At 38.5% G+C, this 23,678-nt stretch overlaps 2 protein-coding genes and 1 long non-coding RNA gene across 4 annotated transcripts; 2 read left to right on the forward strand and 1 right to left on the reverse strand.

Annotated features, from left to right (window-relative positions):
• Position 1: 1 nt before the first annotated feature.
• LOC113686737 (large proline-rich protein BAG6) lies at positions 2 to 17,394 on the forward strand. The gene is made up of 25 exons (XM_027204399.2): positions 2 to 248; positions 506 to 547; positions 1,023 to 1,098; positions 1,564 to 1,629; positions 1,919 to 2,040; positions 2,487 to 2,558; positions 2,946 to 2,996; positions 3,745 to 3,825; positions 3,932 to 4,041; positions 4,258 to 4,363; positions 4,819 to 5,049; positions 5,713 to 6,712; positions 8,112 to 8,242; positions 9,106 to 9,181; positions 9,953 to 10,024; positions 10,379 to 10,450; positions 11,098 to 11,195; positions 11,717 to 11,770; positions 12,226 to 12,325; positions 12,935 to 13,065; positions 13,786 to 14,028; positions 14,863 to 15,039; positions 15,388 to 15,495; positions 15,592 to 15,694; positions 16,345 to 17,394. Exons 1-25 carry the CDS (start codon positions 186 to 188, stop codon positions 16,503 to 16,505), a joined length of 3,546 nt encoding a protein of 1,181 aa, XP_027060200.2. The 5' UTR covers positions 2 to 185; the 3' UTR covers positions 16,506 to 17,394.
• A 374-nt stretch (positions 17,395 to 17,768) lies between these two features.
• Positions 17,769 to 22,713, forward strand: LOC113686739 (uncharacterized). Of its 2 annotated transcripts, XM_027204402.2 has the most exons (7): positions 17,769 to 18,057; positions 18,783 to 19,036; positions 19,861 to 19,969; positions 20,302 to 20,424; positions 20,675 to 20,720; positions 21,102 to 21,407; positions 22,185 to 22,713. In XM_027204402.2, exons 1-7 carry the CDS (start codon positions 17,964 to 17,966, stop codon positions 22,498 to 22,500), a joined length of 1,248 nt encoding a protein of 415 aa, XP_027060203.2. In that variant the 5' UTR covers positions 17,769 to 17,963; the 3' UTR covers positions 22,501 to 22,713. The 2 variants fall into 2 exon arrangements, with proteins under 2 accessions (XP_027060203.2, XP_089059127.1); XM_089203001.1 differs by lacking the exon at positions 18,783 to 19,036 and having other exon boundaries at positions 17,803 to 18,057.
• Positions 21,283 to 23,405, reverse strand: LOC149047001 (uncharacterized). Its single transcript, XR_016185626.1, has 3 exons — positions 23,315 to 23,405; positions 22,381 to 22,494; positions 21,283 to 21,422 (listed from the first exon to the last, which is right to left on the reverse strand). It is a non-coding gene; the product is annotated as an uncharacterized LOC149047001 (long non-coding RNA).
• Between the last annotated feature and the right edge of the window lie 273 nt (positions 23,406 to 23,678).

Consider the following 23,678-nt stretch of genomic DNA (forward strand, 5'->3'; position numbering starts at 1 on the left):
CACCCACCCCACCCATCGTGATGGAATTTAAAACGAGAACTTTATCGGCCATTTTGAAGAACTCTGACTAAGAACTCTATTTGAAAGTGAAAGCTTCGCAACATAGCCGTTTAACGAAACTTTTCTCGGCTCCTCTTTCTTTATAAAGCTTAGCTACTCTTCTGGAGTAGCTGGGATTTCTGAAAATGATGCAGGTGTCCGTGAAGACGCTGGATTCGCAAACAAAAGTTTTCACTGTTTCAGAGGAGGTAAGACGATTTAATGTAGTCGGTACAGAATCACAGCATTCTGGTCGTTTTGTCGTCTCTTTCCCGCAGTTCTGTGGCTCTGTCTTCTTCTCTTATCTGTAGAATTTCTGTGTTATCATATAAGAGTTCCTTTTACACTTTGCTTTTATAGTTCTTTGTTTATAGCCTAGGTTGTCGTGTTAAATTCAGTTCGAAGGTTCAATGATTTAAAGAAGTCGAATTGCGTTTCAATTTCATCCATTTTTTTTCCTCGACAGTCCTCTGTGAAAGACTTTAAGGATCAAATTGCTTCCGATGTGGTGAGTATTATTGTAACTTGTGTGCGAGCTGCTGGTAAAATGTTGGTAAGCGAAAACTGAAAATGCAATGACACTAAAGCCAATATGGCTGCCTAGCTCGTGCAAAGGCGTAGCGTTGTTGGTCACGATGACGGAAAACATAGGTGTGAAGGAGTGCTACTTAAAAACCATCTTCAAATTTTTAATTTCCCAGTTAAAAAGTTCTCTATGACGTGGAAAACGTTCCTAAAATTATTGCTTTTCCGTTACTGTAGAAGTACTTAAACAAGGAAGTCATTTTTTGCATATCATTGAAATATAGGTTGCATAAGTTTCCGGTCTCCTCATTCGGTTGCGAAGCTCCATATCAGACGTTTTCATTTCTCTTCCTGAAAAGTGCATGGTGGTTAACATTTGTACATACTATGTTTAATCATGCAGTTTCCCTTGAGTGTACAGTTTTGCAATGTACCGTGTCGTATCATTCGTTTCACAGAATATACCCTCTGACAAGCAAAGACTTATTTTCAAAGGCAAGGTATTGCAGGATGATAAGAAGCTTTCAGAATATGGTAATTATATTTTTTTTATTACATGTACAGTTATACAGATGTGCACGCAAGGAACCATATGAGGTGATTACATGTATCTGAACTCTTAATGTGTAAATGTAATATGTCATCTGATTTCAGTCATTCCTGAAGCACAAGATTACCACAATGTACAGTAAAATTTAAACACTTAATTTACTTGCTTAAAAAGCATGCAAGTGAAATTACGCACATAAACAAATATTTCATCGGTTTTCAAAATGAACTGAGGTTTGTTTTTTAATCAGCTGAACAAGTTTCAGTTTTTGCTATGGTACCTTGTTCATTTGCACCTGTGCTGTTGTCTTTCCATGTTTGTGGAATTAACTAGGGAATACGCTTAATGCATAAACAAACTGCTACATGCAACTTATGTTCTGTAATGTGTACCTTTAGGAACAGTTTACTTGAATGTAATGATATTTATGGTAATTGTTCATCAAACAGGTGTTGATGGTTGTGTAATTCACCTGGTTGAAAGGAAACCTCCACCTCTTGGAGCAAGTTCTCTAGGTTTGGAAAATTGCATGTTTATGTGTATGTTGCAGCTTGAAATTTAATTCAGTTTAATATTACTATTTCAAATTTACAAGTGCAGTTGTAGCTTGACTAGTATTTTTCCTTTGTACATGTATGCATGTAAGAATCATTGTAATCTATTCCAACAAAGGAAGACAAATCAAACTAATTTGGAGTCACTTTTACTGAAATTTAATTTGAACTACAACATGAACATCAAAACAGTTTTGATTCTTCCAATCAGACTATTTGAATTTTATACTATTATAATTTTGTTTGTCAGATGGCCCCAATAGCTCTAGCAGCGCATCTACCAGTTCATCAGGAAGCCTGCCTCTTGGAGTCGGCCCTAACATTGTCATGGGAGCATTTTCCATGCCAGTTGATGTAGTAGGAGCTACTCAGGTAACCAAGCAAAGTTTTCTGTAGATGATACTAATCAACCATTAGGTTGTGTATCACAGCTATACACTGATAGAACATACTTAATCCTTTCTAGGATGCTTTTTGGCAACTTAAAATCATAAAATGTTTGGCTTCAGTTAAAAGATAAAGACCTCTTTTTGCAATTTTGTAACACTTTGTTTACTGCTGACCATGAAGCTCATCTTTGAATAAAGGTTAAGTGGCCAATCTTTATAGAAGGAAACATCAGTGCTTTGATAACTATTTAAGTAATGTGTTTTTCTTACTTACAGTCCAGGCCTGAAACAGGTAGTAATTAATATTGCTTCAGCTTGTTGTATACTGCAATAAATAGTCTGCCAAAACTAATATTAAGAAATTGTTTATTACCTGAGTAATCAATTTTAACCAGACTTGAAACAGATTTTTGTTATTTTTTTATTCAGCAAATTGTTCAGAGCCTTGTCAATCAGCTGGGAGTGGATTCTGCCCAAGCAAATATCAGCACCACATCATCTGTAAGTGCTTATGAACTGTGGGACAGTTATTGTGAGAATGCTTGTTTATGACTAAGGCTGCCATCATTGTTTTGAATCAGCCTTGGCTCTATTTGAAATAAAAATTGCATGCTTTAACCCTTTGAGTCCTAGAGGTGATTAACATGTAACTTTTCCTTACAAAATCCCTACATTATCTAGCAAACATGTGATGAGAACACTTAAACTTATTGTGGTTAAAGTTGTTCACTTGATCTAACACCAAATTCTTATAGCTAATTTACAAGAAAATATGTAGCTACTTAGGGGAGGAGTTAATAATCATGTCTTGGGAGGGTTAATGATTGATGATCATTAATATAGATTGAAATTGATGGTTGTGTGTGAGTAGTTGATTTTTCCTTACAGGATGATGGATCTTCAGTGAATGTTCACATCAACCTTCAGGCCACAACTCAGGTAAAATACAAAGGCCAACATGCAATCAATTTATTTCATTAAAAATTCTTTTTAGAGAGTACGTGTATACAGTACACTGTATTTAAACTTACAAATCAAGTCACATGGAGTCTTTGTTCAGGAACTACCGCTAATCTGCAGCAACCTATAGCTTCTATCCTTCAGAGACTGAATCAGACATTCATGGACATGTGTAATATGAGTATTACCAGCCATGATTCAGATGTTCCTTGGAATTTTTTTAATGAGCAGAAGATGTTAGATATTACTTAACTGTTAGAATATGCATGAGATACATGTACATGCATGAATACATAGTTAGGCTCTTTTTATTTTGCATGATTCTCAGGTTTGAAATCTCTGCTTGTCCTACAGTTCTGGCTCTATTCCAGTTTTTTTTTTTTTTTTTTTTTTTTTTAATTTATCATCATATTTTATTATGTACAGCCTAAAAAGATAATGTTTTCGCAAGAAAGTTAATATTAGCACAGTAACTTTGCACAAAAGTAGTAACATATATATGTATCAGTATGTGGATGTATTAATGTCCTCATAAATGACACCTAAAGTTCATCTTAAAGGTGTTATTACTGTATGTAAGGTACTGGTTACATGAAAATCTGTGTGGTCTCTGTAACGTGGTGTTGAACATTACAATGTATGTCCATTACTGCATGGGTGTACGTGTATTCATAGTGTTGTTACATTGGAAGAGTATCTAAAGTGCATGAATATATTTTACTTTCAGCCTGGAAATGATGTATCACAGAGGATTAATAGGGCAAGACATTTCATGAGAGCTGCATCTAATTCTTTGAACAGATCTGAGGTGCAGTAGTACTCATCATGTTTAGACTATGAAATATATTGTAGACTGTGATTCTCCAATCTAGTTAAATGACTTGAGGATTGAAATATAGCATGAAATATTTTAGGGAGATGGAGTTCTTCCCATGGATACATCAGAAACACCAAATACTGCAAATACCAATCAAGCTGAAGGATCCTCAACAGAAACTGGCAGCCAAACTTCAAACCTTTCCAGGTATGGGCAGCATTTGCTATGCTCCTGAGTTTTGATTAGTCATTGGGATTCCTTATCAAGGGTACTGAACCCAGTGCCTGACAAAGACCTCTCTGAAATAGTCATTTTTCAATTTCAGTACACTGCTCAACTGTGCATACATGTAGCTTCACAATCATCATCTTGGTTGTGAATTTTGCTTTGATTGTGTCTACAGTAACTTTTTTTTTTTAACAGTCCTGCAGCCTTGGCAGAAGTCTTAAGGGATGCAAGGGACTCCATGACTTCAATGCAAACAGTATTAGACAGATATGCTTCTCTTCTAGACTCCAACTCTCCAGAGGTACAGTTATTTCAATTTTTAAGTTTTATAGTATTCTTTTTAAACATTAAGGTTCTTTGGAAGTTAGTTATGCAGATAAATAATCAACTTTTGCTAAGAAACTGTGGATTTCAATCAGTGAAAGCTTAAGCAGGTCTGAAAATTGGTTCTGGGGGTCAGGCAGTCGTGCTGCATATATAACTTTGCCCCTGGGAAGGTAGAAAACTGATGGTATCCTGAATGGAGGGGATAAGATTCTAAGGAAACTGCAGTGCTGCATCAGTGGGGGGTATTATAAATTTATTTTGGTGGGTAAAGAGGTTATAAAGCTGATGCTTAGGAAGTTAACTCTTTGTTAGAGACAAATGGCTAAAACTCTTTATGGTGGTCAATTTATGTTATCAACTCAGTTGTAAGATACCAAGTAGAAATCCAGTGTAGATGTTCCTAACTGAGAATTTATTTTGGTTTTAAAGAACTTAGATACTTCTGAAGACACCTTACCGGATAGAGTGGCTGAAGCATTCCACAACCTCAGTCATGCTTACCATGCTCTGTCAGATCTTACTTTCAATTTCCGTGGTCCTGAACCAAGAAGGCCAAGTGTGCTCACATCACTATCTCCACATATTCCACAAGTGCCAATGTTGTCAAGCTTTGTTGGTGCACCTCAGATGATACCAAATCCAATGGCTCAGCCTGCTCAGGTATTTAGGAATGTCCATTGAATTTCATTGCATGGTGATTGTGTGGTTAACTTAAAAGTGTAAGCTACACTTGTCTAGTATACTTTCAGGGCTAATGACTTTCTAGTCAACTTGGGATAAAACTGCTGTGCAAGGAGCACTAACCCATTTTCATCTTATACAATTGATGCAGAATTAATGCTTAAAAGATTTCATCCAATTTGGCTTTTTATTTTCCCCAAACACCCTCCCCCCCCTTCACTTTCAACTCCAACTTTATTGGAATGATGGAAAATCTTTCTATTACAGCTACTGTTTTGGAAATACTGTATTGTAAAAATCAATCCTGTATTACAAGATAACATTATGGAAGCAAATTGCTTCAATCTCTTGTACAGTAGGTGGTTCTATCTTGGAAACAGAGGAAGTTATTCCATATGTTATTATTTAATAGAGATCTTATCATAACTGTATTTTGTACTCTTTATGTGGCATACATGTAAGTGAGTTCAGTTTCTTGTCCTTACCTTCAATCTATACTGAATGCCCCCATAATAAACATTAAACCAAAGACTAATGTTAGTTTTAGCAAAGTTCATTTTTCTTTGCAATGTATATCTCAGCTGTATAGCAGTTGATTGGATCACAAACAAGCATGTTTTATTCTTTATTTTAACCCCATAGCAACCTGCTGCAAGCTCCACAACAGCACAGACCAGCCAAGCTGCACCAGGTACCCCGCAGATACCATTGGGCACCAATCAGAATTTGAGGATCCATGTGAATCCTCAAGGTGGAATCTCATTGACCACCATCATATCAAATGTGTCACATCCAGGCACCACTGCACCAGTTAACAGTCTGTCTACACCATCCACAACATCCACAAGTGGTACAAGGATGAGTGCTAGTGCAGATAATGGTGCTGCAAGAGAGACTTTTTCAAGCTCCTTTGGGGAGCAGAGGTCATCAGTTGGCACTGACACAAATAATGGTGCTACTGCTACTGCCAACACAACTAATAGCAGTACTAGTACATCAACTCAGACTTCACAGCCCAGTGTCCGGACTCGCATTATTGTAGATGACTTCATTGCATTGGTGTCAAATGTGCCAGCTTCCATGGCTGCTGCTATGGCTGCAGCCCAGGGTGGTCAGGTCCCTTCAGGGATGTCAGTGGCTCAGAATCAATCCCAGGCACCAGGCCAAGGAGCAGCAACAGCAACAAGCACGCCAGTGCCAACACCTGGAACACAGAGTACAACAGCTGGACAGGGTCAAGCTAGACCTCAGGGATTACCAGGGGCTGTGTCCATGAATCTTATGTCTGGTATGGGAGGAGGAGGAGGAGGAACACCAAACTCAAATCATCCTGACCCATCTTTACCTTGCCAGTCATTTCATTTTGGACCACAGGGACAGCGTGCTCAGCCACAGCAAACCAGTCAACCACAGTCAACCCAATCTACCACTACAACAGTGACAAGCACTCCAGCTCAGACGCCAATAGCCAGCACTGCCCCTGAGACAGCAGCAACAAGTACTCCAGCTTCAACTCCTGCAACTACCAGCGCTTCTCAGACTCAACCCAAAACTCGGGGAGCAGCTGGTGATAAGAAGCCTCCTAGTGAACCTCCGCCTGCACGTGAGCCACCAGTGAGAACACCCCCAGAGCGAAGGAGAGGTACATGTACCTGTACATGTGATTTGATTTAATGCTTCCTATTACTGACATTTGAGTTACAATGATGAGTTGATTTTTCTAGTTATTGCAAAATCTTGTGTTCAGTTATGATGTACATGTATTTGTATTTGGCACCTACCATGTACATGTAATGTACACTTGAAATAGTGATTTGATATTCCACATTAACAGCTGTATTTTTGATAAATCGTAGTGCAACAGAAATTTCATTTATTATAACAGCACATCAAACCTTAAATTGGTTACCTTAAAGTTGTTTGGACTATCGTCCAAAGTCAATCTTGGCAGGGTGATAAAGCTACAAAAGAGAGCTACACTGTACTTCCAATCAGATCCTAGATCCACTCAGTTCTTTGTTTTGTTTTGTTTTTTTTTTCAAAACTCTAAAGAATGCTTGAGAATAAATGTGACCTTCCATGGGAAAACGGACACTGATGCTTTTCTGTTTAAACTGCAAAACCGTTTACTATCTGTTTAAATCCGTTTAAATGGTTCATGAAAGCGTTTAAATGGTTTGCTCATCCATTTAAAAAAATTTGCATCTGTTTAACGCTTTAGCTAAAACGTTTGAGTGGTTTGCTTATCTGTTTAATAAAATTTGCATCCGTTTAACGCCTTTGGTAAAACGTTTAAGTGGTTTGCTCATCTGTTTAACGCTTTAGCTAAAATGTTTAAGTGGTTTGCTTATCCGTTTAAAAAAATTTGCATCCGTTTAACGCTTTTGGTAAAACATTTAAGTGGTTTGCTGATTTGTTTAAAAAAATTTGCATCTGTGTAAAATGGTAGTTCACTTGGAAGAAAATGCTAGGTACTCTAATGGCCTTCATAGAAAAGAGAAAACTGAAGGGGGTAGAACTGCTGCAGCATTAACTCATCATATCTGGAATGGCTTGCCACTTGATCTTAGACAAATACGTGTAGAATTTCTGAACAGCTTGCAAAAAAATTTTTGTTAGTAATAAATGAATACCATTGAACAGCAAATCAAGAAATTTACACAGTATGAATCATTATGTAACTTTTGATAGTTTCCTTTATACTTGTAAATGGTAATTTTCAATATAAGTTATAGAAGTTTTTTATTAGGCTTTTCTACTACATGTGCTTGTACAAAGTAGTTATAGTAATTTTTTCCAATTGTTAACTTATAAATAGATAGCTTTTTGTAATGTTACATGTACAGGTGTATGTATGAAATGTCTGAGGAAAAATTTTACTCCTTCAGAAGGGCTACCATCATGAAATAAAGACTTTACTTCCTTATTAACTATATTATGTTGCATAAGGTCATATACTCAATCAACTTTATGACATAATTGCAAAACCAGCTGTTGTGCCCATTGTTGGTATTTAATCATTGATTTCCTTGCATCTTCAGCTCGTGACCGCACAATATCTCCAGCTGATTTGCAAGGGATTCTAGGAATGATTGCACATGATCAGAGGACTGGCTTTAGAGGATTACCATCACTTTTTCCCGGCAGCTCAGGCCGAGGTTCACCTAGACAGGTACTGATCATGAACTGCCAGTGTTCATGCCCTTACTGTAGGGAGCTTAAGCAGTCATGATGGTAACCTCTGGGGAAACATAACTGAAAAGTGAACGTATATTTGTCTCAAAGGATTTTGGGAATAGCCTGATGTGTCTATTGTGTCATATTCTACCAAACCTCTTCAGAAGAGAGAAGAGGAAACATAATTGATGTGCTTTTTTTGTTCCTGTGCCCAGAAAGTCCAAATTTGTTGTCTCAACATTGTTGTGTTACTGAGACTGGTTGGGAAGGTTTCATTATTACACATGTAGTTCTTTTGTTCTCCAAATTAGATCTTTAAGATCCCCATGTCTGCCTTGTTGTCCCCATCATGGGTTGCTTAAGCTCCCCAGTATTGCTGTGTGAACTTGTTTTGTAAATTAAGAACAGTTACATGTAAATGCCCATATAGAGGTGGATAAAATTAAGTGAAGGGGCTTTGCCTTAAGGTAAGGGTTAGATGAAAATTTGCCATAAAGCTTTCTGGACTGAATTTAAAATTTTGATTTACAAATGTGGGTATAGATTCTGCAGTTTTTTCTGCATCACAACATTTTGCTTTTTAATCATGTTCAAACAAATAGATTTGTTGTTGTCAGGAATCTGTACAGTTATAGATCATAAAAGACACCAGATTGTGGTACACTGACACACTTTAATTACATTTTTCAGTGATACCCACATAAAGATGACAAAATTAACATAAACTCTATGTGACTTGTTTGCGCAGAGTCTTGTGTGTAGATGAGGCATGAAAAATGCGTTATTGCCACAGCATTATCTTTAGAAAAATAATGATTTTTCAACCATATTAATCTTCTATTAATAAACCTTCATCAGTCTGGCCGAAGGGGTGGTTCAGATTCAAGGCAATCAATGATGGATATCATAGATTCTATGATGAACTACAATGAAGGTTTGTTATGGTATCATATGGCAATAATTACTCTTGGGATCCCCCATAGTCAATTGTCAAATGTCAATTGGGTGATTACCTGGGGGGGGGGGGAGGGGGGAGAGGAAAGATGTTGCCTCCTCCCCCTTTCCCACCAATGACTTTCACTGATACTCTGCCTGAAAGAGGCAAGGGAGGGGTGGGGTTATTTGACTCTCGTATGGCAATTTAAAGGTCTAACAGATTGTCACTTACACCATTTTTTAAAGAGACCATATAAGAGTTATTTACCTAAGTAGCTCATTCAGTTGCCAAAGTGCTTTTTTCTGTGACATTGCTATCACATTGCAATATTTTTGAATGGAAAAAGGTGATGACTTCAAACATGACTAGCAGTATTACTTGCTGTAATACCTCTTATATTTTACACTGGCTCTAGAAATGTTGAAAACATTTGACTATGACCATCCCATCTCTTTGGCCTTGTGCTTAAACTTAGAGAGAGATGTTACACACACAGTTTTCCCTCCTCAAAAACCAATTTTACATATGGGCCAGCGATTCAAGTGTAACAATTCAAAGGACTGTTGTCCTGCAAACAATGTAGTTTAGAGCAGTGGTCAATAGAGTGTTAAGAATTAGCAGGGATTGTTTTGGTTTTCTTTTAGTTTACACTGTAATTGGTCAAAAAATTTAATCCGTAATTTATGTCATACTGTAGCGAGTAATTCTCAGTCAATGGTTATCTGTTATTATTTTGATGAGTACATTTTTTTTACTCATGCATTTCAGGTCAGACACAAACAATTAATTCCTTAATCGAAACAATGAGACAAAGTGGACTGGACATTCAAGATGAAGAAGGTGAGCTGTTCCTATCTCTTTATTTTATGAGTTTGTTTTCGGCATGGAACATGGAAACCGTCTTGCTTCCCTTACATGTAAAACCATGACACAGTGCTCTCCCTTATTTTAAGCTTAATAAATAAAACAAACTTTCAACCCGGTAAAGCAGTCCTTTTATCCGCTGAATCTTCAAGAATTCCAAGCAATTTTAAACGGTAATAGGAGGTACTATAGGCGGTAGATGTCACCGGTTACTGCCTTTAAAGGAGAACACTGCATATTGTATACTTCCTTGATTCAATTTCTTTTTTGTTTCAAGTACAGCTCACTTGAGGTTATTTTAATTCTCTCTGTTATTTTTCTTTTGTCAAGGACTGGTTCCTGCTCTATATCAGCGTCTAAGTGCCGTGATGACAGTTGAGGATGTCATGGGCGTGGTCATGGGTAAGTGCTGTAACTTCTCAATGCGTTTTGCATCGCGATTTTGTATAGAATTAAGATAAGTTGTAGGGCAATACAATAGATTCAGAAGATATTTTAGCTCTCAAAGGCAAGGTAACATTAGTTTGTATATTCTCCTTACTGTTTCCTATACATTTCCAATAGAAATCACAAAGAGAATTTGTTTCGCAATCAAGAGCTTCTCAAGTTAGTTATCATTTCCTATGTTTACATGGGTTATACCAAAAGGGGAAATAAGATTCTAATTTCTTCTAAAGTTGAAGGGTTTATTGGTTTTGTCGCCATGTAGAGTCACTGTTTGTTGAAGTTGAATGTCATTACAGTTGAACTCTGCTTGCTCGAACTCACAAGTCAAACAAAAATTGGTTGAGTTGCGAGAACTCGAGTTAGCTGATAGTTAATGACCGGAAAGCTGGGGTCAAGGGATCTTGTTCGAGTTACCGGGGGAGACCGAGTTAGCGGGGTTCTATTGTTTATTTCAAGCACAATTGTTTGGAACTCGTGGTGCGTTTTGATGCGCTGTCATAGGTGCATTGGGACAATCACTGATATTCGTCCTTCTTTTGAAAGGAGTAAATTGTATTTTTGATGTTGTTGCCTACGTAAGTGCCTGTTTCTTGTCTCTTTAGGTTCTGAGAGACCATTTGAACGAATCCGACCAGCTTTGATGGTGTACGTGAAGGAGGATCTTTTGCATGGACAAGAAGCAACAAACGAAAACCTACGGGTAAAATTTTTAATATAGCTCCTAGTGATACTGTCTTTACGCTACTCTTTCTATAGCTTGCGAGCGTATCTGATTGTTTTGTTTTTCCCATTTAATTGTGAATTCTATATTTATTTTCAGCATTATTTTTGTCAAATTAAATCAGTGATACTTTTACCATGATTTCGAAGTAAACGTCTTGCTTCCTAGCTCTTATAATTCATCCAAACCGTTAGACTATGGTATAACATGAACAGCCGTCACACGAATTATGATTTTGTTCGCTGTAATCCCTAAATTTCGAAACGTTCAATTGTAAAGGATGTCTTCCCTCTAAGCCAGTGTTGATTCCCACGCAACCCACCCATCCCTTCCTTTGCCAAACCCTCCCATGTCACATCTCTCTCATCCGTTGAGAGGTGGGGGGGGGGGGGGGGGTTGATGAGAATTCCACGCCTCCTATAAAAGTATGCCCTGTTTTTCGCTGACGTGGTGTAGTCCCTTTGTTCGTAATGGCTTATTTTGTTCTGAATCCTTTTCAGAAAGCTGTGAAGGAGTTGACTAAAGAGATCGTTGATGGTGTTGGGGACTCCCTTGTAAGTGAAGTTCTGTGATCTTCAGTACGCTACACCTGCATTCAAAGGCTGCCTTTCGTGTTATTTTTGTTGCGTCTGTTTGTTTGTTCAATCAACAGTGTTTCTGTTGGGTGTCTCACTTTCGGAATGCTACCCAGTTGTGTTGCTTTTTCAGATTCTCTGAATTCACTAATTTACTTTCGTGTTAAGTTTTGAGAACATAGATACTTGTATATCAACCTCAAGGGTTTAGACTGAAATTAACTGTAAGTTACTCAAATTAACCTTATTGATCCATGTCGGTTTGAGACGCATCTAAGGGCTTAGGTCTTAACACTGCGTTGGTTTTCTGCTATTGCAGACGGCATGGTGAAAAAGCATTTAAGATTTCCCCCTCTGTACTAGGCCTGTTTTGTTCTTTTTGTCTTTGTGGTTGGCTTTGTCTGAACTTTTATCTTTTTTTTTGTCGCAAATAGAAAGTTGCCCCAACAAATAATGATATTGATATTGTGGAATCTGCCCAGAGCTTCCTAGAGCACTATATCAGAAATGCCGTGGACTTGGTTTTACATTCAGGTTAGTGAAGAAACCGTAGGGTTAAAAATTCAATTGGATTTCTATAAGGATACGATTACTGGGTGTTTCTGTTTTTTTTGGTAAGTTTTTCAAAGACGTTGGAGCTAAAAGTAGTGTCCTCAATAAAGAGGACATAGAGTTAGAGTTCTCAGTAGCTGAGTGAGCATCGTAGCGCAGAAATCTATCTTTCGTGAGTCCAAACCCGTTTTCGTACATAATTTTTTGTCCTTTTTTCGATGTCTTTTGAGGTGGATTCCACTATTACGGTTTTTTAAATATGGTACCGGGCGTGCGTTTAACAGGTTTACGCGCATAAAGCACAGAAGGACAAGAGTTGATTAAGATGTAATTCTCTCTCAGATGTAATATTGAGCGCTGTAGATTTTATCCTAGTCTATTGTTTTGGAGAGAGGCCCCTTAATTACATGTAACTACTTTATTTGGTGCAAGGAAGGTCACTTAAACGAAAACAGTATACCCTAAGGAAAAGAAAAAAAAAAGGAATTGTTAACGCGAATCGATTTTGATCGGAGGATGTGCTGTTGATGAAGATCTCTTGAGAGATGGGCACGTTACTGTAACTATAATGATATCTTGTTGCATCAACAGAGGAGAACCCCAGGTTTGCTGAATACTTTCAAGGCCACATGAAGGATATAGCTGCAGAATTCTTCACAATGCTGGTGTTTTGCTACAGAGATGGCCTGGAAGGAGTGGAACAAGTGATCAGAAATAGAATTGTGAGTATCAAAGCCTGCTTTTTTTCCCCTTCAGTGCCTTCGAATCACTCGACGAGTAGCAGCACACGTGAATTGTAAGTTGCCACCCACTCGGAACTTAAAGAACCAACCTGAACCTCCAAAAATTGTGGGCTAGTCCCGTTTCGAGACGTTTGATTGAAGCAAATAACGAGCTTTCATGGTGTTTTATTTTACGCAAGATGGCTCACTGAATCTGTTTGGAAGCCAACTCTGCCATGATTTTGATTTTTGGATGTGGAATACCGTAGGTTTTATTTCGGAAATATTGATGACTGCTTCCTCGTGCTTTTGATCGCGTGCAGTGAGAGGACGAAAGAAGAGGGAACGGATAACAGTGTTAAACCAAAATAATTTGTTTTTATCAACTGAGTTGATAGTATAAATTAGCCACCGTGAAGATTTTGTAAAGGTGACGTTTCGAGCGTTAGCCCTTCGTCAGAGGTAATTTACATTATCAACTCAGTTGAGAAAACCAAGTGATCTCGTAATATCGCCCACCGATGCGGCATCACTGTTTCTTTAGAAACTTACCACCTTAATTCATCAGTGTGAAACCTAGCTGAGTGCGGAATGCCTGACATGTAGGACCTGCTGTATCTCGCCTCTGTAGTAGTTCTCTGTAGCTTGCTAGTAGAGCATCCAAATGCCCATTCTGTAAAAATGATTCGTAAACTCTACTCCATTTTTTAATGCTTGCAGCCCACATCGAGTTTAACACAAGACATGGATGAACGTTCTCGAGAAGTGTTTGAGCAGTTGTTACTGAGGAACATCCGTCAGATGTACTACAGTAGGGCGTATTGTGAGGGGCGACTCCAGCGCTTCATGATCAAACGCAGAACCCCTCCACCACCCCCTCCGGCACAACCTGAAGCCCCCTCTAAACCTCCCGTGGGGAACTCCTCTGAGGACGAAAAGGCGGGCGACAAGAAAGTGGGAGAGGTGAGGAAATTGTTTTGAAAATCTTCACCCCTAAAGTGGAAGCAGTTGTGTTACGAGTAATGCAAGCTCTTTAGTTTTCAATTGAATGTTGAACAAACCAAAACCAGAGGTATCCAAGCGACCAATCAGAACCAAGTTTTGCATTGTCATTAGCCAATGAGAACTCAAACTGCTTGAAGCGCGGGAAAACGCGGGTGACCAAACGCGATTGTTTTTAGTTTTGCATCTGATTGGTTGAGAGGACAGCGCAAGTATTGTGGACCAATCGCAGTACAAAGTGAAGTAAAACCAAAGCAATCCCGGATTACTTTCGATACTCAATTGAAAATTGCTCCTGTAGGGTTCCTTGATTTTTACAACGACATTTATGAAGTTTAATCACAAAACAAATCTTCTTAGTAATTCACAATCGCGTTCGATGTTTTTTCTTCCCCTTTCCGATGCCATGGCAAATAGCCCGCCTCGCCAATTGTACCTAACTGCCTTTAAATTTAGTGTGAAATATGTGGACCAAACAATGCAATACGTAGAGTTCTTATGAAGCTATGTTGTATGCTTGGCGGAAACCGAACCACACTTTCTTCACCGTACTATTCCCTGTTTGGTTGTTATCGTTATTACATTGTCACTTTGATTGTGAGTGTTGTTGTGCGTTGAAAGGTTGTGACAATGATTGGGCAAAATAAGGTTTTATTATATTTTTTTTAATATTCACACAACAAAGAACTCCAAATGATTTCAGACTGCAAATGAATTTGTGCTTCCACCTCTCCATGCCTCCTATCAAAGTTAAAGGTAATCTCAGTTATATTCATTGTACATGTATTCTGACAGGCCATAGACGAAGACATGGACAGTCATGGTTCTGATGATTCAGAGACGTTTACGACTCCCCCTGCATCAATCATAGCAGGGAATGATACGGAAAGCCTCAATGTAGAATTGCCGGAGGGTGAAGAGGCTATGGAGGAAGAGCAAGCGGATCAAGAGTGGAAATCTATTATGCCTGAGGTAGTTGTTTTAAAAGCGATTTTGTCGCTTTTAGATTCATTGCATGTACGTGCCAGCCTCACCCAGATATCTGTTTGTTAACGAGATTTAACGCAGCACAATGGTTGGCTTCGGATCTGCTCTGATAACCAAAAGTAAACATATTGTGAAATAAAGCATATTCTCAAGACACATTCTTTAAATTAATTGCCAAAGTATATTATATTCTTAAACCGTGGCTTTCTCATTCAATATTAGGCGTATTTCAAACTTTTGTTACATAATTCCTCCAAATGTCTTATGGCCTTTGGCCGATTGAATTCGAGATTGCTGTAGTGCCACAGAAGCGTAATTTTCTGTCTTTCATAGGAATGGATCCCCGTAATCACAACAGACATTGTGCGGCAAAGACGAATGCCACCACAAGCGCCTTTTAGCGATGCTTACGTCAATGGACTACCACCAAAGAGGCGTAAGGTAAATACAACCAGTTATCAACAATGTTTACTTCAGTCTCTCCAGTCTACCAAGTCATTTAAGAACGACTCTAACTATTGTTGATCACGTCTTCAGATGATAGACCAACGAGGCATTACGCCAAGTGAAGACAGTATAGGTGATGCATTGAAGAGTGCGGCTACAGCCACAGGAGCCACGCCTCTCACAAGTCTGGACGGTAATGATAACAATGATGATGATGATGATTATTATTATTATTATAATAAACTAATAACAGTGATAATAATGACAACGATACGAAGAAGAAGAAGAATAACAGTAATAGAATATTGATGATAATAGTAAGGATCTATACACGATGGGAATTCTAGAGGAGAATCAGAGTTAACACAAAGCGAAGACGCACAGCAAAAGGGGATACCTCTAACACATTTTAATTCTATGGCAAAGGCCTTATTTCCTCACTACGCTCAAGTGATATTGCTTTTCTTTCTTAGGCGAGTGTGGAAATCGCCATTCCTGCGGTGAATAAATGTTATTTTATAATTTTCATTCAGTGGCATCCTATAACAAGAAAGTGATGTACAGTCCTCTTTAATACTTCTTCCTTTATTAAAGTTTTCGTTTAAAACACAATAGTTTGTTTCCCCTCACTCAACCATTTCTAGATTAACACATCTCTTCCAGGTGGTACAGTTTAAGGAGTACAACAGAGCTTTGTAAGAAGGCGTGTACGAATGTAAATTTGTTGTTTCTTTTCGAACAGCGCTCTGAAACAAGATATAGTTTAATTGCTTCTTGATGGTTCGGCCAGAATAAAGGCTTAGATTGAAGTCTGATGTTAATATTATAAACTCCCTCTTCCAGATCTTTCAAGAGCTGCTAAGGGAAATCGTGCCCTCCATGGAGCATATCGAAGAGAGATTCAAAAGGAAATCAAGACAAGATTGGATAAAGATACAGATTACAGACCTGATAGATTCCCTCAGACTAAGGACTGTTTTGACAAAGATTCAGAGAGGAAGTAGCACTAGAAATACGGCGAGCGGATGTAATAGCTCGTCTGTATATCACCATTAAATTGGTCATTATAGGTGTGACCAGTTACCCGCCGTGCATTTAGCACAGGAAGCTCAATGTAATGAAGTTGAAAATCGTTAAATGACGGTGCTTTGTAAAGCTTACCGGATGGACCTTCAATCTTTGTGCGGATCAGAACAGTGGGATGAACAACTTAAGAAAAACCCGCACACTGAGATGTATGTGTCGACATTTTCAATTTTTTTGTTTTCGTTTTTGGTTTTAATCTTTTAGCAATCATCCTTCTCAACCTCATATCATTAGAACTCAATTCAATCGAATCATCGGAGGTATTAGAGGTAAAGGCGCAAGTTTCCTTAGTTTAAGTTATTTTGTCAACCCACACGTCCTGCAAGGTGTAATCTGCGTTTGGGTTTTTATAATCAGCTGATTCTCTCAGAGATCAATAGTTAATACTTCCCCTCAATTGAAAGGACATCCCTTGTTCTAAAGTACCTTAAAAAAAACTCTTGCTACCAATTAATATAAGCAAACTTATGATTACTTTCTTGCGATTTTGTTTTTTGTTTTTGTCTGTTTTGTTTGTTTGTTTGTTTGTTTGTTTGTTTGTTGTCTTGGTGTGTGTTTTGTTGATGTCAATATCTTGCTCTTTTTAGTCACTGTAAGTTTAATAACTATTGGGATTTATAAGTGGACCTATACTTTGCACCAGAAGAATATTGGTACAGGTCCAGAGAATGTGCCACTAATCCTGCATAGAAACCGTGTGCAGTGAAGAGCTTTAGTCTTAGAACCAAAGAGGTTTGTTAGGATGTTGAATTGTTAATGGCTTATGAAAAAAATAGTACTGATTGAATTAAATCACATTTCAATTAATATCATGGGCGTTTTATTGCTTCACGTCTTTTAGTAAAACTAGGATATTCTCTTCAAATGAAGGGAAAGTTGCGTTCATTAACCAGCTTTCCACAGATATGGAGAGAAGCCAGGGAACAAAGTATGTCTACCTAGATGCTCGGGTACAGAGAGCGACTGGACGAGAAATTTGTCTTCATTCTTGCTCATTACCATTTATCCTCTACTTAAGCGAAGATTCAAAAGACGTCTTTCTTGTCTTATATTCAAGGATACCGTAATTTATTTTTGCAACAGTACTGTCGCAGACAGGTGCAATTTGGAAACAACTTCATAAATTAACAATGTGATGGGTTTAAAAATATGTATATGTTCAGTAACTGCATTAATTACCTAATCAGTGAAGGCACTGACGGTGACTTTCCGCAAACATTGAAGTCCAAACATTTTAGTCAGTGGCGACCTTGAAATATATGGAATTGTATCCATCCTTGGGTCTTAAACCCTGGCTCAAGGTAATGATAAAAAGAAGGCTTCAAGGAAAGTAAGAAAGAGAGAGAAAATTAGATGAACTTCGGCTACTTTTCATCATGCAGTGGAACACTTTTGCTACTTGTCAGAATAAAATCAGATTTTTGGCAGGATTGTGGTTTCTCAGCTTCCCTTATCTTGTTTTTACGGAAGGTAAGCAAGCGAAATTTATAATATGTTTTGAGAATGACAATAATATGAGTAATTTGAAGCATTTTAATTTCCAAATATTCGGCGATGGCTCTGTTTCTGATTAATATTTCAACGGTTAAACGTTCTCAATCATTCCTAGTGGCACTAGCAAATACTACCTGAATTGCCGAATAAAGTAGTGATACTTGCAGTCAGTCTGCGGTTCAAGTAATTATTTAAAAGAAGCCTGAAAAAATTCTGGCTTCGACGAGACTCAACTCCGTGCTTGCCAGATACTACTACGGCGCCAGACGTTGAGAGCGAGGCAAATTTTATTGAGAATTCTTTCCCGAGGAAGAACTGATACAATGGTACAGTCGGAATTCCTTTTTATACCACAAAGAAGCTTATTGGGGGCTTTTATACGTGCGATAAATGTAACAAGGTGATTCAAAGGGACTCGGAATTTTTTCTTTGACACACGCTCGTGACAAGACCAGAAATATCATTAACTATTTCTTACCGAGCTCAAAACTTGCCATATTTCTAATTTTATTTACAAACATGACGCTATCTATATCGCTGATCCTAGCAGTAAGCAGGACGCGTGTCATATGAACTTCGTAATAGACCTCGCTCACCGTAGGGGACTCAGATTTTTTTCTTTGTCCCACGCTCGTCACAAGACGAAAAATATCTTTCACTAAAGTGAATCGTTTTTTTTTTTTTGTTTCTTTCCCTGGCAGACTGCTGCAGGATTTTGCTTTTCAGAGAAATTTATCCTGACAGTGCGTTCAACAAAAGCATCATAAACAATCTCACAGTAGACGGAGAAGATCAGTGTCAACTGAGTTGTTATTTGCAGACTGGCTGTAAATCCTACAACCTCGGTCCAGTCTCTGAACAAGGCAAACGTGTATGCGAACTTAGCAGCTCGCATTATGAATCTCAAGTGAGCCATCTTGAGTCTCGCTCTGGTTTCATTTACCGTCCTTCTGATGTGAGTTTATTGTTATGAGTCCTAGGAAAACGTACTATAGCATCAAGGGAGAAAACAGATTTTGTCTTTTCAGACTCGTCCTGAATACCTATATCAACCTTATGACACCTAATACACGTGGATATTTTGCGAGTTGCGCAGTACTTTTCCGAGCCCTCGGTAGGGAAAAGGAAAAACGAGAGAAATGAGCAAAACGTTTGCTTGTATTAAACGTCAAACCATCGAATATTACTCCACTACCATTTCTTTTTTCTTTTTTAGTATTTGACTTCTGGTTTTCGAAATAATCCTTCGGCCCTATCTGAGCCGATTACATCGCTTTGTTTTCATTATCTTCGTTGATTTAGCTCCTCAATCCTGGGAGATTTCTGTGAAAAATTCAGTTGGGCTGTAATTCATATATGCCACTGAAAACGTCCACTCCACATTAGACATAGATTATTGTTCCCCTTTTCCTCTTTCAGTCCCGACTAACATCAAAACATAAATGGGGTAAATTTTAGAAGAAACTGTGGTGCTGCGTCGGTGAGAGAGTATAACAATGTAATTTGGTAATATTAACTGAGTTGATAACGTAAATTGGCCACCGTGAAGAATTTCAAAGCCGAAGTTTCGAGCGTTCGCCCATTGTCTGCTCGAAACGTCAGCTTTGAAACTCTTCACGGTGGCCAATTTACGTTATCAACTCAGTTGTTGATGCCAAAATAACCTTGTGACATCAAAACAGCTGCTTCTGCTAAAACGACAAAGAGGTGGATTGAATGCAGGCTTACTTACCTTCGTTCCATTGATGTGATAATCAAGCTTTGTTTTCTTGAACCTAGAATTTATGCAAGCCTCCATGCCCAGAGAACAAAAACTGTTGTCCTAATGACGTAGGATTCTCGTGCGTTTGTTCTGATCCTGGATTTCGAGGAGAAAGGTGTGATGAAGGTATGTTGTGTTTTAGCGATGATAAACCACATTTCTAACGATTTTACCAGAAAATTTGGACGTGAAAAGAGGCTGAAAATTTTGTCAAGTGATTGAATATTGAAGGGATTTGATACAGAGAGTTTTTCAGATAAAAAGGAATATTTCCTTAGTAAAACGACCCACTCTAAAAAATCCTAAAAACAGCATTTGCTCTCTTAATTTTATGCCCACATTTTAACTCAATTCCGGATGGATTCATTGTTTCAGTCAGGGAGTCTTTTATATATCGCCCAGGCAGCATTTATACCATTTCAATCATATGACGTTCCTTTTTGAACGTTTCGTGGCAGATGTAGATGAATGCTCGCTGGGAACTCACAATTGTGACGGGAATTCCATGTGCCAAAACACGGTTGGCAGTTTCATTTGCACGTGTAGTTCGGACCAAGTCCCGGATGGAGACAAGTGTGCAGGTGATGATTTCTTTGCCATACGGAATTGGTCCAGTGCCAGCACCGAGGAAAGTGAATTTTCTTTGCTTGATGAAAAAATTTCTAACCGAAAAGAAAAAAATACTGGACAAAACAGACCGGTTGTTTGCAATTATTTATCTCAGTTTTATGGCTTAAACTTTCACGAGGAAAGGTCAGGCGCGTTGCATGATTCAGAATTGGCTTATGTTCTCGAACATTTGCAGTGTAATGAAAATATTTTATTTTGTAGGCTTTCCTTTCCACTGGGCCCTAGATGGCACGGACAGCTTACTAACGTAAGTCACTTTTCGTCTCCTTGCTTGCTGATCTTTACATCCACCATTTTCTAATTTAGTCAAGGTTAGCCAAAAATACATAATATGAAAAACCCTTCTTTTAAACTTCTCTTTTGATTTCGGTAAATACTTGCAAAGATCGTCTTAGCTCTTTGATTAGTTCTGATGAAATAAAAAATGGGTGATAGCATGACGTGCCGTGATGACGATCTTTGCATTCACCATTTCCTTAATCAGCAGTGGTTCCAGGCTAACCAAAACAACATATGAAAAAATCCATCTTTCAAGCTGCTCTTCTGATTTTGGGAAATGCTGGCAAAGACTATATTTGCTCTTTGATTTATTCCGATGAAATCAAGCATTTTAAACTTTTTTTATCAGTTTGCGAGGAAGTGCCGGTTTTGTGGAGCAAAATAACAGATTGGTTCTTTACTTGGATGGTACTGGAGCAAACTTTGCAGAGACACCGGCTATTCCTCTCCACCAAACAGACCTGACTATTTCAGTGTGGATCAAACTGGTATCGCCCCTTGCTCAGGACTCAGTACAAACTATATACGGCGATTGGTCCTTTCCATGGCAGTTCAGGTTCTTTATGAAGGACAGTGGTTGTCCTCATTTTCAAGCCAGGCGAGACGTTGACGGAATCGACGATGTACTTGCTCTTGGAGTTACCGAACACCATCGGTAAGAGTAATAAATCTGTCGGGGGAAGCGGGAACGGTGAGGGAGGGGGGTGGGGTCAACGATGTTATATGAAGCAAGAAAGGATAAACTTAAAGATGCCCTTTCCCACCACCCCCATAGCAAACATTTGTACTACATTGATACTTTGGCCTCAGCTTGGGGTCTTCTTTCAGATCGGTCAGTGAACTATAATTGCATGCGTTCGTCAACAAATCTAAAGAAAACGTAAATTGCATGGCCACCGTAAAGAGTAAAAAAAAGCTGACATTTCGAGCGTTAGCCCTTCGTCAGAGCGATTGATTTACGGTGGCCAATTTACGTTTTCAACTCAGTTGTTAACACTTAATTACCTACTATACTCTCCCACCGACGCAGCACCACAGTCTCTTTAGAAACATACCCCCTTTAACAAATCTAAAGAGTTTGACTGCGAAAAAGCGTCCTGCTTGCCCTGTCTCATCATGATGGGAGCATTGTCTTGTCCTTTTATCAGAAAATTCTCGCCCGTTTTCCACTTAACGGATAGCGCCCAAGACCTAAGTCCAGGAAATTCCCCTTTTACGATCCTAAAATGAATATTTCGACCATATTTCTTCCTTTTCTATTTGCAAAATTGTGTTCAGTCATAGCGTAGGGTACGTTCGCTCTCCCCAAGATTCCCCAGTATTCCTCCTTCAAGAATTAACGGACACGAAAAATTCCAACGTGACGTTGATGTACGTACACATTACGCTATTCTTGGTTACAAGAGTTAGTAAATTCATTTTATATCTTCAGTGTTTCTCCAGACGTGTGGAGTCACGTAGCTGTAACCTGGAGTCGCGTGCACCGCTTAGTGAGGATATTCATAAACGGACAGATGAAGGCTTTTCACGTTACTGATAGCAATTCACTTCTTGACTTCAAAAATTCAGGGCATAATGTTTACGACATTGGTCTGAAAAGGGACGATTCTACGATAACTCACGCTTACCTCAGCGATCTCATTGTCTTCAACCGTGACCTGTCCGAGATTGAAATCAGAAATGACCTGTTTCAATCAAATCCCCTGCATGGTTACTTCTCTTCTGTCTCGCCCGGGAACAACCTGTAATAAAGTGGTCGAGAGAAGTAGGCTCTTTCTATTTGTGTCAAAAACCCGATAAACCCAGCGCAAATTTTTCTGAAAAAGGAATACCTGCTCTCTCCTTTTTACGAGAATTATCCGTAGTAGCCTCGTTTCAGTGTCAACTTGGTGGGCATTTGTATAACGTGGCAGTTTTGATGTAATACCAAGTGGCAGATATTAAACAAGACTTGGTTTCTTGGGCCGTGTGATTTCTTCCTAACTAAACAGGGGGATCTAAGATTAAAGCGAAGTTGACGAGGGAGACAATCCTTAGAAAGTATGGTTGAGGGAAGCAATTCCTAGCCTTTCCACGTTTCTTTCTTAGTCGGTTCTTCATGGTAAAACTGCAAGCTAAAATCGGATAAAGGATAGAAATAGGTGAAATGGTTTGCAGAGCTGATTGTCCCAAATGAAGTTGTTTAATGTAGTCTGCTGTTCACGTGCCCTTCTGTAATAGACAAAACAAGTTTTACCACAGTCTCGATATTTGGTCAAAAAGGATTTGTCTAAAACTCTTAATTACCACAGGCGCTATCTTCAAACATGTGGCCAGCACGTGCACCGTCAAGGTTATTGGATTCCCAAGGTGATTCCAAACAAAGCAAGTAACAAAATAATTGTAAAACTGCAATATTCTTATTCGTACTTCCCTTGAGATCTAATTAAGTCCAGTAGAATAGACTCGGGTTATTTTTGACCAAATCCTTGTTAATATTCAAATGTTAAGCTCAATCAACTTTGGTCATGTGGAGTTTATTTACTTCCTCTCGGACAGACTGTTTTTGCCAGGTAAACATACCTTTATCTTTATCACTATGGAAAAAAACAAGTGTGAAGCAGAGAGTAGTGAGTGTCGAACTACCAAAATCCAATGTAACCACAAGAAAAAATCAGCAAAAAGGAGAATATCACAAGAAGCTGATGAGAGATAAAAGTAATAACAAGTAGACTACCTGAAACGGGAAAACATGGATAACTATGTCGTAATTGGATTTACTTTGCGTCTGATTGGTTGAAAGAGTAAAGCGAGTTTTCTGGACCAATCACATGACGAAGTAAAGCAAAACGAAACCAGTTCCGGATTGCTTTCGATATACTCAATTGGAAATTGATTTTAAGATAGTATTTCACGAGTAATCCCAACTAATATCAACGTTATCGTC

The sequence above is a fragment of the Pocillopora damicornis genome, chromosome 4 (assembly GCF_964200805.1).
Source record: "Pocillopora damicornis chromosome 4, jaPocDami1.2, whole genome shotgun sequence".
In the NCBI taxonomy this organism is placed as follows: Eukaryota; Metazoa; Cnidaria; class Anthozoa; order Scleractinia; family Pocilloporidae; genus Pocillopora; species Pocillopora damicornis.